This window comes from Typopeltis vanoorti, chromosome 14 (genome assembly GCF_054136105.1).
Source record: "Typopeltis vanoorti isolate ZY-2024b chromosome 14, IOZ_Tvanoo_1.0, whole genome shotgun sequence".
NCBI classification, from domain to species: Eukaryota; Metazoa; Arthropoda; class Arachnida; order Uropygi; family Thelyphonidae; genus Typopeltis; species Typopeltis vanoorti.
The window spans coordinates 95,745,235-95,765,234 of NC_143562.1; the positions used below are offsets into that span (position 1 = coordinate 95,745,235).

A 20,000-nucleotide genomic window follows, 5' to 3' on the forward strand; every position below is an offset into this window, starting at 1 on the left:
AAAAAATACAAAAATATTTCGGGAAAATTTGGAGAAAAGAGCAAAGCTAATAATAATGGCAAATATCTGTTGGATTTCTGCTCAGGACATGGACTGGTTATTACTAACACCATGTTCCAACATAAAAATGTGCACAAATTCACATGGAGAGAAGAGGCTAGGAATAAGAAAAGTCTCATTGACTATGTTATTGTTGATAGTGATGTTTTCTCCCTGGTGCAGGACACCAGAGTGTACGGAGGATTTGAAATTGGAAGTGATCACTATTTAGTCTTGAGCAGGATTAAATTGAATTTCATATTGAAAAAAATAACATGTAAGAAAGTTTTAAAGCAAATAAAAGTTGAGCAGCTCTCAGATGTGAACTGTAGACTAAAATACAGAAAGATTATTGAAAAAAATATGAAAGAGTTTGAGAACAGGAATCAAACCTTGGAGATTCAGTGGCAAACTCTGAAGAAAACATTGATTGATTCTGCCAGAGAGGCATGTGGTGAGGTTGTCTGTAAGGATAAAAAAAATCAGAACTCCCTGTTGGACACAGGAAGTTAAAGAGGCAGTGAAGGAAAAGAAGAAAGCATATCATAAGTTCCTGTCAAATAAGTCAACTTGTGCTCTTAGAGAATATAGAGACAATGCAAGAATGCTAAACAAAATCATGGGAGGACTTTGGCAAGAATATAGAAAATAAATATCAAGAAGGTGGCAAAATATTCTAGAGGTTGTTGAAGAAGCTTAAGAATGGAGGAAAGAGTGCTGTAAAAGGAGTTCATCATCATCAAATTCCTGCCATGTACCCTCAAGGGGTGTACAGGATATGACAGTACTACATGAAAAAATTACATCATTACTAACTTCCTATCTACAATTTTCCTCCAAATCAGTCTGTTACTTGTCAAGACTCCAACATTATCAGATCTTATATTTCTGTCGTCTAAGGCACTTTGTACCGTATCAATCCACTTATATCTTGGTCTTCCTCTGGGTCGTTTTCCTGCCAACCTGGCAGAGAATACTTGTTTTGCTAATCTTTCCTCTCCCATTCTATTTAAGTGACCATACCACCTGAGATTAGCTCTGCTGACACATTCCTGGATGCTGACAATGTCAAGTTCTTTCCTAATATCCTCATTTTTAATATGATATTGCCATTGATGCCATCTGTTCACACCTCTAATCTTTCTCAGGACTCTCATATCTGCAGTCTCTAGTCTTTGGTCAAGTGTTTTACTTCTGACCCAGCTCTCAGATCCATAAGTTAAAATTGGTTTGAACACAGTCTTGTATACAGCTAATTTAGTGTTACGACTAATTTCTTTCTTATTCCATATGAATTTATTCAATTGACTTCCCACGATACCAGCTTTGCTGATTCTGTTGTCTATTTCTATATTTAGTTTACCATCTTCAGTAAAAATTGTGCCTAAGTAGCTGAAATGTTTTACTTGTTCCACAGGTTCTCCATTCTCAACACAGTTTACATTTTCAATGATTCTGCCTATTTTCATCGTCTTTGTCTTTTTATTGCTGACCTTCATACCATATCTATTACAACAGCTATTCAATTTAGTCAGAGAATCTTGTAGACTTGTAGCGGATTTATTTAGAAGTATAACATCATCCGCATAAAGCAAAGAGCTGACATTAACATCTCCAATTTTGATATCAGGTTTAATACCACATTCCTTCATAATGTGATCCATATAGATAATGAATAACAGAGGGGATAATGTACATCCTTGTCTCACACCAGATTTAACATTAAACCATCTTCCTGTACTTCCTTCAATTCTAACTGTTGACTCACAACTCAAATAAAGACTAAGTATTGCTTGATATAATGTCCCATTGACACCATATAACTGCAGCGTATTGAATAGCTTCTCTCTTGGCACCTTGTCATATGCCTTTTCCAAATCGACAAAACTTAAATACAGATCTTTGTTATATTCCCATGCTTTCTCGACTATTTGTCGTAAAGTGAAGATCTGATCCTGACAGCCTCTATTTGGCCTGAATCCAGCTTGTTCTTCACCAAGCTTTTCCTTCCACAATTCTTCTCAACCGTTTCTCAAGTATACTTGCATAGATCTTGCCAGGAACACTCAGTAGGGAAATACCTCTGTAATTCTCACATTCAGTTTTATTTCCCTTTTTATATATGGGTACTATAAGAGCTCTACTCCAATCATCGGGAATTCGTCCCTCTGTCCAGGCTTTCTGAACTATGCAGTGCAGCCACTGTAAGACTCTTATACCACCATGCTTCAGCATTTCTGGTCGAATATCATCTACTCCTGCTTCCTTTCCACATTTCAAGCCTTTAATGGCTTTTTCTACTTCAAGTATGGATATGTATTCCTGATTGCATGCCTGGTCAGTGTTTTTTATCACTGTGCTGTCATCACTGCTTGTTTCATTTAGCAGTTTTTCAAAGTAATTACTCCATACTTCAAGGATATCTTTTTCTCCTGTTTTCATTTCACCTTTATCATCTCTAATTCCTTTCACAGCACTCTTTCCTCCATTCCTAAGCTTCTTCAACAACCTCCAGAATATTTTGCCACCTTCTTGATATTTATTTTCTATATTCTTGCCAAAGTCCTCCCATGACTTTTGTTTAGCTAGTTTTACACAGTGTTTAGCTTTCTTACATTTGTCTCTGTATTCTGTAAGAGTAAAAGCTGACTTATTTGCCAGGAACTTTTGATATGCTTTCTTCTTTTCCTTCACTGCCTCTTTAACTTCCTGTGTCCACCAGGGAGTTCTGATTTTTTTATCCTTGCACACAACCTCACCACATGCCTCTCTGGCAGAATCAATTAATGTTTCCTTCAGAGTTTGCCATTGAATCTCCAAGGTTTGATTCCTGTTCTCAAACTCTTTCATTTTCTTTTCAATAATATTTCTGTATTTTAGTCTACAGTTCACATCTGAGAGCTGCTCAACTTTTATTCGTTTTAAAACTTTGTTACATGTTATTCTTTTCAATATGAAATTCAATTTTATCCTGCTCAAGACTAAATAGTGATCACTTCCAATTTCAAATCCTCTGTACACTCTGGTGTCCTGCACCAGGGAGAAAACATCACTATCAACAATAACATAGTCAATGAGACTTTTCTTATTCCTAGCCTCTTCTCTCCATGTGAATTTGTGCACATTTTTATGTTGGAACATGGTGTTAGTAATAACCAGTCCATGTCCTGAGCAGAAATCCAACAGATATTTGCCATTATTATTAGCTTTGCTCTTTTCTCCAAATTTTCCCAAAATATTTTTGTATGTCTCACAATCATTTCCAACTCTACTATTTAGATCCCCAACAAGGACCAACTTTTCCTTTTTCATTGTGTCAGTTGCTTTTTCTAAAGCCTCAAAAAATTCCTCCACTTCTACCCTAGTAGAACCTTCTGTGGGACCATAGGCACAAATAAGTCTCATTGTCCAGTTCCCCATTCTCATATTTGCCCACATTACTCTACTTGAGACTGACTGCCATTCAAGAAGATTAGCCTCGTATTTTGTGTTGAATACTATGGCTACTCCTTCTTTTCCTTGATTGTCATTGCCTGAATATAACATTTTGTATTTATTGCTCAGAAAGATCTCACCAGTTTTGGTCTTTTTTGTTTCAGTCACCCCTATTATGTCGATCTGGTACTTATCTAATTCCTCAGCTAGCTCCATTTCTTTGCCATTCAGGCTTCTTACGTTGATAGTACCGATCTTTAACTCTGGTGATGTTGAGTTGGGGTTTGTTTTCAGATTTGTTCCAGTAGCTGACTTTTCGCTGTTCGCCCTGGTTCCCTGACGAAAACAACGGGGGCCTTGTTTAACCCGGCGACGCCCCAGCCGGCATGAAATTTTGTCATGTTGTACCATCATTTTTTATTTTGGTTTAACCAATAAGAATACAATTTGGTCGGCTAAATCCCAAATTGCCAGCCCATCCTCGTTCGTTCAGTATCAAAGTAGATACCCAACAGGGTGCACCACGAGAAGGTGAGGATTGGACATTAGGTCAGAAGCCCTGGTCGGTTCTCCGCATTCCTTTAAAGGCTATGTGGAGGTCTCCTCTCAGTTATACAGCTTTGACCCTTAAGCACCCCTTTGACCCTTAAGTAAAAGGAGTTAGAGATGATAAAGGTGACATGAAAACAGGAGAAAAAGATATCCTTGAAGTATGGAGTAATTACTTTGAAAAACTGCTAAATGAAACAAGCAGTGATGACAGCACAGTGGTAAAAAGCACTGACCAGGCATGCAGTCAAGAATACATATCCATACTTGAAGTAGAAAAAGCCATCAAAGGCTTGAAATATGGATAGGCAGCAAGAGTTGATGATATTCGACCAGAAATGCTGAAGTATAGTGGTATAAAAGTCTTACAGTGGCTGCACTGCATAGTTCAGAAAGCCTGGACAGAGAGACGAATTCCCGATGATTGGAGTACCCATATATAAAAAGGTAAATAAAACTGAATGTGAGAATTACAGAGGTATTTCACTACTAAGTGTTCCTGGCAAGATCTATGCAAGTATACTTGAGAAGAATTGTGGAAGAAAAGCTTGGTGAAGAACAAGCTGGATTCAGGCCAAATAGAGCCTGTCAGGATCAGATCTTCACTTTGCGACAAATACTCGAGAAAGCATGGGAATATAACAAAGATCTGTATCTAAGTTTTGTCGATTTGGAAAAGGCATATGACAAGGTGCCAAGAGAGAAGCTATTCAATACGCTGCAGTTATATGGTGTCAATGGGGCATTATATCAAGCAATACTTAGTCTTTATTTGAGTTGTAAGTCATCAGTTAGAATTGAAGGAAGTACAGGAAGATGGTTTAATGTTAAATCTGGTGTGAGACAAGGATGTACATTATCCCCTCTGTTATTCATTATCTATATGGATCACATTATGAAGGAAAGTGGTATTAAGCATGATATCAAAATTGGAGATGTTAATGTCAGCTCTTTGCTTTATGCGGATGATGTTATACTTCTAAATAAATCCGCTACAAGCCTGCAAAATTCTCTGACTAAATTGAATAGCTGTTGTAATAGATATTGTATGAAGGTCAGCAATAAAAAGACAAAGACAATGAAAATAGGCAGAATCATTGATTCTGCCTATTTTCAACTGTGTCAACTGTGTTGTGAATGGAGAACCTGTGGAACAAGTAAAGCATTTCAGCTACTTAGGCACGATTTTTAGTGAAGATGGTAAATTAAATATGGAAATAGACAACAGAATCAGCAAAGCTGGTATAGTGGGAAGTCAATTGAATGAATTCATATGGAATAAAAGAGAAATTAGTCGGAACACTAAATTAGCTGTATATAAGACAGTGTTCAAACCAGTTTTAACTTATGGATCTGAGAGCTGGGTCAGAAGTAAAACACTTGACCCAAAGACTAGAGACCGCAGATATGAGAGTCTTGAGAAAGATTAGAGGCTTGAACAGATGGCATCAATGCCAATATCATATTAAAAACGAGGATATTAGGAAAGAACTTGACATTGTCAGCATCCAGGAATGCGTTAGCAGATCTAATCTCAGCTGGTATGGTCACTTAAATAGATTGGGAGAGAAAAGATTAGCAAAAACAAGTGTTCTCTGCCAGGTTGGCAGGAAAACGACCCAGAGGAAGACCAAGATATAGGTGGATTGATACGGTACAAAGTGCCTTAAGCGACAGAAATATAAGATCTGATAATATTGGAGTCTTGACAGGTAACAGACTGATCTGGAGGAAAATTGTAGATAGGAAGTTAGTAAAGATGTAAATTTTTCATGTAGTAGTACTATCATATCCTGTACACCTTTTGAGGGTACATGGTAGGAATTTGATGATGATGATGATGGTCATTTTAAATGTTTGCCAAACGAGAATTACGCATCGCACATGGCTAAAATTTTGCGAAAGGTCATGAAAAAGATGATGCATGCTGACACTGGTATGAATGAACAAATTGTGTCGCCATCTATTGGAAAGTTACCATACTTTTCAAACAATCCTAGTACATCACTAAACACCAGGATACAACATAAAATGTGATTTCCTTTGTTAGTCTTTTCATATATTATGTGCAACAATTAAATAATGTTACCATTATTTACTTGTTGCCAAACTTCATGTAACTCACTTTTTTCTCTCCATGAAGTTAATGAAGATACGCAAAACTAATTGTGGAATTAATATCCAATTTAAAACAGTAATAAGTTTTTTAAAAGATATATGGCATAAGATTTCCCTTATTAACAGAGTTGTCAAGCTCACATAAAAAGAGAAGATTGCTTAAGAAATTTAATTACATTTTTATGTGAACTTAACAACTTTGTTAATAAGGAAAATCTTATGCCATATATCTTTTAAAAAATTTATTGCTGTTTTAAATTGGATATTAATTCCACATTTAGTTTTGTGTATCTTTATGCACTTCATGGAGAGAAAAAAGCGAGTTACATGACAGTTTGGCAACAAGTAAATAATGGTGACATTATTTAATTGTTGCACATAATACTTGAAAAGACTAACAAAGGAAAGCACATTTTATGTTGTGTCCTGGTGTTTAGTAATGTACTAGGATTGTTTGAAAAGTTTGGTAACTTTCCAATAGATGGCAACACAATTTGTTAATTCATACTAGTGTCAGCATGCATCATCTTTTTCATGACCCTTCACATGAAACTTGCCGGTGCTGTCTTCTAGAGGTTTCTTATTCCCATCTGCACAATCTTGAATCTACACCTTCCTGACAAAAGATGTTTTCTGATTTATTTATTTAGCGTGTGGATAAAAATACAAGAAATGAATGTGAAAAACTATGTACAGAGTGACAGTTCATTTAACCAATTGCACTGTTTGAGAATATGTGAAAGTTCCTGAGGCCTTCAGGGAAAGGTGTGTGAGAGAGGGGAGGGAGGGGGGGAATAGTCATCAGTGATATTCATAGCGTCTGCTTAGCACCACATGCAAAATGGTAACTGTGACATTCTTAGAAATGTAAGTTTGTTAGTCTTTTCAAATATTATGTGCAACAATTAAATAATGTTACCATTATTTACTTGTTGCCAAACTGTCATGTAACTCACTTTTTCTCTCCGTGAAGTGCATAAAGATACACAAAACTAATTGTGGAATTAATATCCAATTTAAAACAGTAATAATTTTTTTAAAAGATATATGGCATAAGATTTCCCTTATTAACAAAGTTGTCACTCAGGTGTGTAGTGATGGATATAAGTTTCATGTACAGTCACGAATTAATGCAAAAAATTCCTGCGAATTGCAATTAAACATCGCCCAAACACTGCATTGAAATATCTTTTTGCATGCGTTTTTGATCGACTGTCACAATCGCGCACACAGCTTTTTCATGTGTAATTTTTTTTTGCAGGATATTATACACCCATTCAGTTGAGATGCCTATAATCTCAGCAATTTCACGCACTTTCACTTGGCGGTCTTCCATAACGATACCATGAATTTTTTTCAGTCATTTCCTTTGTAGTGACCTCAGTCAGGCGTCTTGAATGTGCTTCATCTTTGATAGCCTTACAACCAAGTTTAAACTCATTTATCCAAAAATAAATAGTCTTTAATGCTGGTGCAGAGTCCTCATAAACTGCATCTAACTCGGCTTTGATCTGCATAGCCGTCCACTTCAAATAAAAGTGTTTTATAACTGCACGAAAATTAATTTTCTCCATTTTTATGAAAAATGCGAAGATGGACATTTTAAATGTTTGCCAAACAAGAACTACGCATCGCACATGGCTAAAATTTTGCGAAGGTCATGAAAAAGATGATGCGTGCTGACACTGGTATGAATGAACAAATTGTGTCGCCATCTATTGGAAAGTTACCAAACTTTTCAAACAATCCTAGTACATTACTAAACACCAGGATACAACATAAAATGTGCTTTCCTTTGTTAGTCTTTTCAAATATTATGTGCAACAATTAAATAATGTTACCATTATTTACTTGTTGCCAAACTGTCATGTAACTCACTTTTTTCTCTCTGTGAAGTGCATAAAGATACAAAAAACTAATTGTGGAATTAATATCCAATTTAAAACAGTAATAATTTTTTTAAAAGATATATGGCATAAGATTTCCCTTATTAACCAAGTTGTCAAGTTCACATAAAAATGTAATTAAATTTCTTTAGCAATCTTCTCTTAACTTACCAGTGCTGTTTACTAGAGGATTCTTATTCTCATCTGCACAATCTTGAATCCACACCTTCCTGACCATCTTTAAGAAAAGGAGTTGAGATGGGATTCTGAACCTGTCTCTTCTCCATCACCAGTGTCCATTGAAAAATATTTCTTTCCCTTCCTGGCAAAAGATGTTTTCTGATTTTTTTTATTTAGCGTGTGGATAAAAATACAAGAAATTAATGAGAAAAACTATATACACACTGACAGTTCATTTAACCAATGGATAGCACTGTTTGAGAATACGTGCAAGTTCCTGAGGCCTTCAGGAAAGGTGTGGGTGTGTGTGTGTGTGTGAGGGAGGGAGGGGGTAGTCATCAGTGATATTCATAGCATCTGCTTAGCACCACATGCAAAATGGTGACTGTGACATTCTTCGAGATGTAAGTGGGCACAACAGCCTTGTCTTGGTCCTACATTTATTTATCTGGCTTCAGATGTGTGTGTAGGTAGATTGAATCCTGGCACATAAAAAAACAAGTACCTAATCACAGATCCAACTATGATCTGGTACTTTTTTTTTATGTGCCTCCCACCCACTAAAGCCTTTTATGTAAACCTGTGGTACATTAGTACTGTGGGTGGGCTAAGGATTTGTTTTTCTATTTTTGTTTACTTTTATAACTTTTTTACCTTGTCTGGAAATACTGATTTTGAGAGCAATTATGAAACTATTTCAAGCCACTTTAGGACTCCAGTAAGTGGGGGTGGTGTCTCACACCGTGTGATGAAATTCATTTCCACCTGAAGACACAAACATCCATGCCTGAATTCGAACTGCAGCTTTTTGTTTGTAGAGTAGATATGCTTACCACTCGGCCAACCTGATTGGCAAGTTCACCATCATCTGGTATTGTATTTCCTTAAGCCATATGGGAAATCTGGAGGTGGAGAGATATCTTGATGTATGGAAAGGTTGATGTAATTTTTGATTTTATATATTTATTTGATGGTAGCTTCTTTGTTTCTGAATCATGAAGGAGAGGTGTGGGAAAAGACAGGCAATCATAGGAGAGGAGTAGATCTTAAAGTATCAGAGATGGTTCTTATTGTTATGTTGATCTGTGTCCAAAAGAGATGTGTAATGAAGTTGACTCCAAAATGGCATGCAATACTTTGCCACTCAGAAGACCAGAGCCAGGGCTGCTTTTCTGAACGTCGAAGCATTACAACCCCAAGAGCCTGTGAGTTCATTTATGATGTTGCTCCTGGTAGAGATTTTGAACTTAGTTTTTTTCCAAGTGCCATCAGTGTGAGGCTGTGATTAAGTGTACCGCCATGGTTGCAAAGATTAGAGCTCTGTTGCAGAAGTTTATTTTTAGTTTTCTGTGAGACTCATGGTTATTTAGGTGGGAAGCTTTAACAACAGTTTTATTCTGGGGTCAGGGGGATAGCTCTTACATTTCGAAGTAATTTTGCAGCAGTTCAGATTATGGAAGGTATTGTCTTGAGTGGCATTTTCTTTGTTATTAGCAGAGATAAACTTCTGACTGATAGTTGGAGGGATGTCACTTGCATACAGGTTGAATAGAGCTGGGGCAAGGACCTTGTGGCAGACAGTCCTACAGGATAAATGTTCTGCTTTTTTGTGAATTCAGATGAACTTTTATGTTTCTATTGGGGAGCATTTGTTCTGTTAGCTTTAGAGTTTTTTGGCAAAGAATAATTAACAAATGTCAATTATTCTTTGACAGATGTGGTCAAGACTGTAAAGTAGACAGTCTGAGAATACTTACTTAAGCAGCTAAGATTTAGACACATTTTCAGTTACATCTTAACAGAGATGTTAAGACGCAACTCATACCTTGGCTACATGTCTGGCAAACTCTATAAAACATCGCTAAGAGGTTTTTTTTTTTTTGTAAGGTGTACTAATAACAGTAAATTTTTCTCTTGCATCGAAGAAAAACTAATCTGTTATTTGTCTTCTCCAGTAACTGTATCATGCATTTGGAATTGCCTTCCATGAATAAAGGTTATGTAATTGGAGAAATTTAAATTACTAGTGCTTGAAGTGAAATATGAAATGCTGTTAGAAAATGTAGGCATGATTTTTAATATCTTTACTTGAGTTCTCATGTTTGTTGTTAAAATGAGATGAAATTAGGTGATAGATGAAATGTGCATTCAGTTAGTTGAAATAAGGAAATGCATGCTACCTAGACTGTACTTTAGAATCAAACGTATGTATTGAGTTTATTAATCGTAATCATCCTTCACTTTTTCTTCACTAGATGACAAACAGAATCTGTTTCTCAACTAGTGAGGAAAAGATCAAGAATGGTTAGGATTATCTGGTAAGCATGTGAACAATTAGTGTGAGATCATTCTTGATGAATGGTAAGTGCCCATCCTCTGGAAGCTATTTGAAATCATGAACATAAAAATCTCCAAGTAAAATGTGATTCTACCATTAGTAAACAGGACTGCTGGAGAAATTCAGCATTTAAAGAAAAGAAATTGTGAAGTTTTGAATTGTTGATGACATTAGGAGAGTAATAGAGAGACAACAAATCAAAATTTGATGAAATGAGGCAATTGTAAGGTAGAAATTCTCTGATATGATTCACCTTTGAGATAAAAATTATAAAGATTATTTAATTGGAAAAATGAAAATCACTAGTGCTTGAAGTGAAATATGAAATTCTGTTAAAAAATGTAGTCATGATTTTTTAATCTCTTTGCTTGAGTTTTTATGTTTGTTGTTAAGATGATAAGGAATTAGGTGATAGATGAAATGTACAGTAATGATTCTTTGCTTATTTTTGACTCCCACTGATACATTATTATATTCTCATGATTTTTTAATATATCATAAGGTAAAAGTATGAAGTTGATCAACCAATAGGTTGGAATTATTCCCCACCACCACCGCCTTGGCACAAAACACTGCTTGTTAGTTACCGATTTTTACATTTAATAATTTACTTAGTATTTTCTCAAGGATACTGCTATAAAGTAGCTTAAAATGCCAAGTGATATTAAACTAAATATTCATAATACTAGATTATAAAATTAAGTGCTTTACTTTGTGCACATGACAATCTTCTTTACATATGTATGTCAGCCATACACATGAAAAGCTGCAGAATCTCTGATTTTGTTGTTGTTGTCTGTTAAAGTGTATTTCATAATGAAATGAGTCTAGAAGCATGGGGGGGGGGTTGAAACATAATCAGTTAACAGGTTACTTTCATGTGGGTATCATCTATCATCTTTAGGGAGTTTTTTTGATGTATTGTCCCAAATGCAGGAATACTATTCTTAACATAGGGTTAATTTGGGATTTACAGTATGTTAGAAATTGCCCAGTAGGACATGTGTAAGACAAATCTGATTTTGTCTGGAGATCTTAGTATTATCAGAAGAAGTGAATTGAGATCTTTCTTAAAATAAATAAAACAGGTTTGACTAGTACCTTCCCTGACCGGAGAGCTACAAGATCATTGTAATGTTTTAAGACATTAGGTGTGGAAGATATTAAAACTTGGGGCATTACAAGAGTCGTCAAATGAAGAAGTGAAATGGAGTCTACCATCATCAGCAAACTGTGGATTGAATTTGAAGTTAAAGAAGGTCATTTATGAATAGGATAAGGACTGTAGCGTTCACAACCACAAAGCCCTAGAGTACTCCAGCATTGATGAGCAAATCTGAAAGGGAAAAAAAAAAAACTGTCCACAACATGTAGTGAATGACCAGATAGGAAACTAGCAACCAAATTGCAAAGTGTAGAAGCAGATCGTAAGATGGTAAGTAGACAGAATCAAACAATCTGGAAATGTTGGAACTATACACCAGTTTCTCATGTGGTTATTCTTGACATACTTTTCCTTGGATTGTGGCTCTGTAGGCAGGTTAAGATTGGCTAGGAGAGCTACTGTAGAATGAGATTGCTGTAATCCATATTTGTGATCAATAATTAATAATTATTCTTGGTTTAATCCTTTATCCAAGTGTAAGCAAACAACTATCTCTCATCCAGAGTATTTTAATAATAAGGTGTGACACCTTTTGGCTACTTGTATATGGAAATATGACCTGCATTACTTCAACTTTGGTATGACCTGTGGATCTGGCTCCCACTGATGAGACCTCAGTAAAGGTTGAAACTGGTCTGGGTAGTGACCCTTCCCATAATGCATGGCATTATACATGTCTGTTAGGATGTGTACTTTGCGTTATGGGATACTAAGGCAAATGATGTGAAGTCTCTATATACAAGTTGTTCCAGTTCTGATACTTCAGGTGCAAACTTTACTTGATTACACTTGGATAAAGGATTAAACCAAGAATATAATTTCTTGAATCTTTAATTTATAGTATAACCAAGTGAAAAAAACTCCCAACACAAAGCTTATATGCATATGTTTGATAATCAGCAGTTAGAATTCAAGGATATGCAGGGGGATGGTTTGATGTTAAATCAGTAAGGGCAGAATTGTATACTATATAGACTTTCAGTTTAGTTCTTTACTGTATGTGGATGACATTATCTTCTTTAATGACTGCTGGTAGCCTTAAAAAGTTTCTATAATCAAATAGTTGTGCAAATTTTATATTAAAATCAGTGAAAAGACTAAAACAAATAGACAGGAATGAGTTCAATGAAAATGGCAAAACATGGAAATAACTATATAATTAAGGCTGCTGTGGGAAGTTAGTTGAATGAGTTGATATAAAAAGTGAAATATCAGTATATGAAAGTGCTTAACTTTGACATAAGAATTGGACAATTGGATTAGAAATAAAACAGTTGATTAGGGACTGGAGTCCTGAGATATGATAGTTAAGAAGAATATTATAAGAGTGAACATAAGATGGCATCAATAGTAGAACCATATTAAAAATGAATAAATCAGAAAAGAACTCAACATTGTTAATATTCAAGAATATATGAGCAAAACTCATCCAAGATGCCATATAAAAGAACAGGTGATGAAAGCTATATTAAAAATATATATATATATATATATATATATAATATATGCTATAAGTTAGTAGTAGATACAGTTAGGAGTGCTTAAGAAGGGAAAAAATGTGAATGCTGATCAAATTAGCAGTCTGGCTGATAATAATAGGCTAATTTAGAAAAAAAGTTGTTGATCAAAAGCTAGTCATGAAATATTGTGTTAGATGTCTATCATACATCAAAAAATGATTGTGATTCTTGAAATACATATTAACCTATTGGTTATCTTCTTTTCCTTCACTAAGTATTCAGCTAAATATACTTAAATACAAGTGTGTGATATTTCATATATTTGTTTATACGTGAAAGTGTAAAGCTTTGCACTTGAAGATTATGTTTACAATTAAAGGCATATTTTAGTATATAGTTGTACATTGTCTGTGTAAGATGTGTCTTGACATGTGTGGTTGGGTGAATGGATAGCATTCCTGCTCTGTCATCAACAAATAGACTATAGGTTTGGATGCCACTGTGATATGGATGTTTTTTGCATGTCTTTAGGTAGTAGATGCTTTACACCTGGTGTAAAACCCCATGCTACTTACTGGAGGTCTCAAGTTGCTTGATGAAATTCAGTGTTTGATCTCCACTGGAGTTTCTGGATTATTTAACCCTTAACCCCTGCCATGGTATATAGGCTACAGACATTTTGTGGGAAAGATTGGCATAAAAAAATTGAAAGAAAATATGGTAACATAGAAAATTAAAATTAAACAATAATCAGTGTGGCTGAAAAAGTAGCCATTTATTTGCTAATAAATACTAATGAAGTAATTGTTGTCATGTGGTTTTAAGTTCATTTTTATAATCAAGTTTTCACACAGCCTGCAGTGCAATGAACACTGCATTCAGGCTTAAAAATGTATGGACAAAACTTAATTTGTTTAAAAAAATTATTTGTTGTATCTCTTTCAAGAAAAATCCAGATGGTAGTTAATCTACAAGAATAACATGTATGAAAAGTATGATAAGCAAATCACAGAAGAAAGGCCTATTTTAAAAACATCTGTATAAAATAATGAAATCAAAGACATGAGAGCATGTTCATTCAGTCATAGCCGTGAACTGTATATGCATGTTTAAGATTAATATGTGATTGTTGAGCATTTATACTTTTCTCATATGAATGTGAACAAAAGAATATAAATAGTTCATTGCAAATTGGTATATCATCTTTGGAATCTTAATTGAAATGAAATTCAATTATACAACTCTAGACATTCCCCTGATATGTCCCCCCCCAAAAGATAATAAGTAGCAAGTAGTTTTCAAGTTAGTATAAAGTTAAATTTCGACATCTTTCAATAAAACTTTTTTTAATCAATTCAATTATTTTTTATTTTTGCATGTATGTGCATTTTATTGTCAATTTTTTTCAGATACTTCTTTCCCTATTTAGAATATGGATGATAAATCCCCTGAAATTTGACTTCCATGCTTAAAAAGGCATGGAAGTCAAATTTCTGCTCTAGCATATGATTTTTATTGTGTTATGTTCAGGGCCATGCCAACCCGAGGGTGCAAAGGGTACACCGCACCCACGCGGCAACATTGATAAATGCTACATTCGATTTCTTTTAGTTATTTTTTTAAGGGGCGACTGATAAAAGTTTGCACCCAGGCAGCAAATACTTGCGCGCTCCTGGTTATGTTATTTAAGTTTAAAAAAACATTTGGATAACTTTTCCAAAACGATTCAAAAAAATTTCACTGTTGAAATAAATAAAGTACCACCACCATCATCATCAAATTCCTGCCATGTAATCTCAAGGGGTGTACAGGATATGATAGTATTACATGAAAAATTTACATCATTACTAACTTCCTATTTACAATTTTTCTCCAAATCAGTCTGTTACTTGTCAAGACTCCAACATTATCAGATCTTATATTTCTGTTGTCTAAGGCACTTTGTATTGTATCAATCCGCCTATTTCTTGGTCTTCCTCTGGGTCATTTTCCTGCCAACCTGGCAGAGAACACTTGCTTTGCTAATCTTTCCTCTCCTATTCTATTTAAGTGACCATACCACCTGAGATTAGCTCTGCTAACCCATCCCTGGATGCTGACAATATCAAGTTCTTTCCTAATATCCTCGTTTTTAATATGATATTGCCATTGATGCCATCTGTTCACGCCTCTAATCTTTCTCAGGACTCTCATATCTGCGGTCTCTAGTCTTTGGTGAAGTGTTTTACTTCTGACCCAGCTCTCAGATCCATAAGTTAAAACTGGTTTGAACACAGTCTTGTATACAGCTAATTTAGTGTTCCGACTAATTTCTCTCTTATTCCATATGAATTTATTCAATTGACTTCCTACCATACCAGCTTTGCTGATTCTGTTGTCTATTTCTATATTTAATTTTTCCATCCTCGTTTGTTCAGTTGTGGTGCACCCTGTTGGGTGCACCACAAGAAGGTGAGGATTAGACATTAGGTCAGAAGCCGTGGTCGGTTCTCTGGATTCCTTTAAATGCTATGTGGAGGTGTCTCTTCTCAGTTATACAGCTTTGACCCTTAAGCAATACCAGATATCTTAAAAATCTGTCCACTTGGAATTATATTCTTACACATGTACAAATGGATGAACACAGTGATCTAAGGGTATCGATTTATGCTGTTGCAAAATTGTGTGTGTAAAAGTAAAGAAAGAATCTAATTAATAGTAAAACTTTATTATAAAAATTTTAATACAATATGAACTTGAATATAATTTAAGTTCATAATTATTTAAGTTCATAAGAATATAATTAAGTTATATTCAGCATAATAATGCTCTTTGTCTCAAACCCATAAGTGAACACTGATTTAAAGATTTGTCTTATGTACTGCAAGTTTAGTATTTTGGCTATTTTGACTGTCATTCCAATGAATTTATTGAACTGACTCCCTACCATGCCAGCCTTACTTATTCTGTTATCTATCTTTAAATTGTCATCTTAAAATTTGTACCTAAATAGCTGAAATATTTTACTTTTTCTACATGGGTTCATTGAGAATGCAGTTGATATTTTCTATGTTTCTACCTGTTTTCATAGTTTTTTTTTTTTTGTTTATTGTTAAGTTTCATAATAAATTTGTTATTCATTTGTTAAAGAGCCCTGCAGACTTTTACTAGAAGTATTTATTTAGGAATATAACATAATCTGCACTAAATGAAAAAGTGGACTGAAATTTTCTTTTTGATAGAAGGTCTAATGCCACTTTCCTTTATAATATGATCCATATGGATGTTGAAAGTAAGTGAAGCATGTACCCTTGTGTCCATTGCAAATTGGTATATCATCTTTAGAATCTTAATTGAAATGAAATTCACAATTATGCAACGCTAGACATTCCCCTGATATGTCTCTCACCCCCCCGAGACAATAAGTAGTAAGTAGTTCTCAAGTTCGTATAAAGTTAAATTTCGACATCTTTCAATAAAACTTTTTTTAAAATTTATTCCTTGATCAAGATTGGTCTGAGTTTACATCAGACCAATCTTGCTGTACTGATTTCAATTTTAACAACTGAGAAACATTTTATATATAGGCTATATATTAATTTGTATAATATTCCATTTACAGTATGTGATTATAATGTTTGAACAGCTTTTCTTTGGAACACTATCATATGCCTTTTTGCTCTTTACAGATAAAACTTTAAAATAAAAAAGATATCTTATAAAGACATATAAGATTCTAATCTTAGATATATCTAAGATTAGAATCTTAAATATATTTTTTATATGCTTGTTTTCTCAACTTTGTGTTAAGGTAAAAATTTCATCCCAACAAAGTGTTTGTCCTGAATTTAGCCTGTTTTTCCCCAAGTTTCTTTTCCACAGCTTTGCCTAGCTTCTTCTCAAGAAGAAGCCTCTCACATTGTTTTGTTTCCCTTTTTATAGATAGTTACTACAATGGTTATATTCCATCTGGAATGGGATCTTTTGACTGGGCCTTCTGAATAATGCAGTATGACCACTGCAAAACCTCTGTGTTTGAGTTCCTTTTTTTTACCTCAAGTACAAGACTAGTTCTGAAATAAAAAGGACCTGATCTGATCTAATAACAAAAAATACATATGTGTAAACAAAAATAAGCGTCTGTATTATATGCCCACACTTCATAGAACTTAGTCTCGCAATGTGCCAAGAGTAGTCAATTCATGCTGAAGGGGAGAAAAAAAATAAAGGATTGCACATTTCTTGACCAAATAGTTACCACTTTAAGAACTAGAATTTTCATAAAAGAATAGCTAATTTTTCGATGTAGAATGTTAAACACTCATCCTACGAAAACACATTGATTACCCTAATATCAGAATGGATTATCCTTCTTCTGGCATGTGCAGGTGTTGAAGGGTCTTGTCTGTGGGCCTACAGTAGCTCATTTGGTATAAACAAAGCCCTTTGGTTCAAAAGACCTGGATTCAAATCCCATCTAGGATGCAAAGAACCTTTATCAGGACTTTTCAAGTGAAGGGGAAGAATTAGTCAGTCTCATATGGAGATGGCAGAGTTTTTCATCCTAGAAACTCAAGTTTTCATCCTCTAAAACAGTCAAACCAGCTAAATGAAAACACGAGTTTATAGCCATGGCATACAACACAGATACGATTTAACTGCCTCATCATAACCAATATCAGGTTTCTGAGAAGCCACTTTACTTTGTCATGACAGGCCATAAAGTCGAACATTAAAAGGAAACTGGGATGGGGATTAAAAATAGCCATATATAATATTTTGTGTCTAATTAATTGACTTCCTTGCTTCCCCAATTGTATTGCCAAAATAATCTTGTTGTAATGTAGGTGATGCTGCTCTTCTTGATGCAGCAAAAAAAGGAAATCTAGCTCGTGTTATGAAGCTGGTGACTTCAGAAAACATTAATTGTAGAGATTCTCAAGGTCGTAATTCCACTCCTCTCCATTTAGCAGGTAAGTTTTTTAAGTTCTGCTTTGTGCCTAAGTTTCAAAATAGGATTAACACTTTCTTTATGACCAAAATACTATAGTTCCTACGTATAAAATTGCTGTAAGGGGACATGGTCTTATAGTGATATTACAATGCGTATCATAGTATAAAAGATATGGTGCTGCTATTCTTAATTTTGGGAGGTGGGGAAGGGCTAGCAGACGACCTGTTATTAAAACATATTTGATTTTATATTTTTGTATTATATTTAATATACACCCAATTCTCCATTTACACAGTAGATTGGTTCCAGAAAAATTGTGTAAATGATAACTGTGCATATGAAAAAATAGAAGAATGGTTCCAGATGTGAGAACCTGATACGAATAATAAGTTATTTTCAAACAAAACATAAATATATATATATACAGGGTGTTCGGGATAAATTTGACAGTTTCGTAAGGAAAAAGAAAATCTTCTTTGTATCTATTAAATTTAATGAATTGACAAAAAAACATTACAGGCAGAGTTAATTACAATACTATCAACAAGATTTACTCAAAATAACCACCATTAGCATCGATCACAGCTTCAATTCTGCTTCGGAACCTCGAACAAGCTGATGCTACAGTCTCCCTGGGAAGGGCCGCAAAAACTGTTTTAATTTTATCCATTAACTGGGCTTTTGTATTACTGGAAGTGCGATTGGTGTCTTTTTCAACTGCGCCCCATACAAAATAAACCATGGGGTTAAAGTCTGGGGAGTTTGGAGGCCAAACATTTGGACTGGTGAAGTCGTAGAAATTTTCAGACAACCATTTTTGACTTTTCCCAGAGGTGTGGCAAGGGGCCGAATCCTGCTGCCATACATACATACGGCCTACCATTGGCTACCCTTGTTATCCAGGGCTTGACTACAGTTAGCAACTCCACGAACAAAGCCCGAATTCCAATGCCAGGGTTCTTCAACACCTGTTCCTGCAGATTTGCGAGGAATTCTGCTGTACGAACGCAATCAGATCGTCTGCTAGGGATCTTTCTTCTTGCTACATCCTCGTAGTCACCATTGCAAGTCTCTAGTTCATGCCTGATTGTTTTTACTGTATTCAGGGAGCATTGGGCAGCAGTCGTAATATCCTTATTTTGATGGCGGGCACGAATCATCATGATACAAGTTATTCTCTTCCATGATTCAGGTGGGTTCCAGCTATCCATCCTTTCTGACATCTTGTATATGAATGAAGAAGGGTCCAAACTTTTAAATGAAGAGAAGTGTGTGTTAATACATGTAACTTACGGAAAAATATAATTAATTATAAATATGTCAAATTTATCCCGAACACCCTGTATATATATATATATATATATATATATATATAATGTTTTGTTTCACAAACATATATATATTTCGCATATATTACACACACACACACACACGTGTGTGTGTGTAAGAAAATGACTTTGCAATTTTACTAGCCATTTGAAGTCTTTCTTCAATTAATCCTGCAGTGAGTAGAATCTCTTCATCATCATCTTTTTTCTTTTTCATCAAGATTCTCTCAAGGACAGCTTCTATTATTTTGTCATCACTAACAGCCTTGTCAACCATCAATTCTTCAATATCTGCAGATGAAAAATCATCAAATCCTCCTCTGCCAATTCATGTGCTAATCTGATGATATTGGGAAGTTCAGGTGTATGCAAAGGTACAGGGTTTTTCTTTTTCACACATTCTGGCCAAGTAGCTTTCCAGTATGCATTTATAGTTGATAGTTTCACTTCTGATAATGCCAACTTAGCAAGTTTGATGCAATCCAAAATAGAAAATTTCTTCCTCACATCAATAACTGTCAGTAAATTATCCTTATCTAGTATATCCAAAATGTATTGGAATGTCTTCT

General features: G+C 34.8%; 1 protein-coding gene across 1 annotated transcript in view; it reads left to right on the top strand.

The window, feature by feature from the left end:
- The window catches only part of Tnks (tankyrase), a 443,661-nt gene that overhangs the window by 223,152 nt on the left and 200,509 nt on the right, over nucleotides 1–20,000 (top strand). Inside the window, exon 16 of the mRNA XM_090403559.1 lies at nucleotides 17,997–18,122. Within this exon, the coding sequence (XP_090259685.1) occupies nucleotides 17,997–18,122 (126 nt within the window). The remainder of the gene's footprint in view (nucleotides 1–17,996; nucleotides 18,123–20,000) is intronic.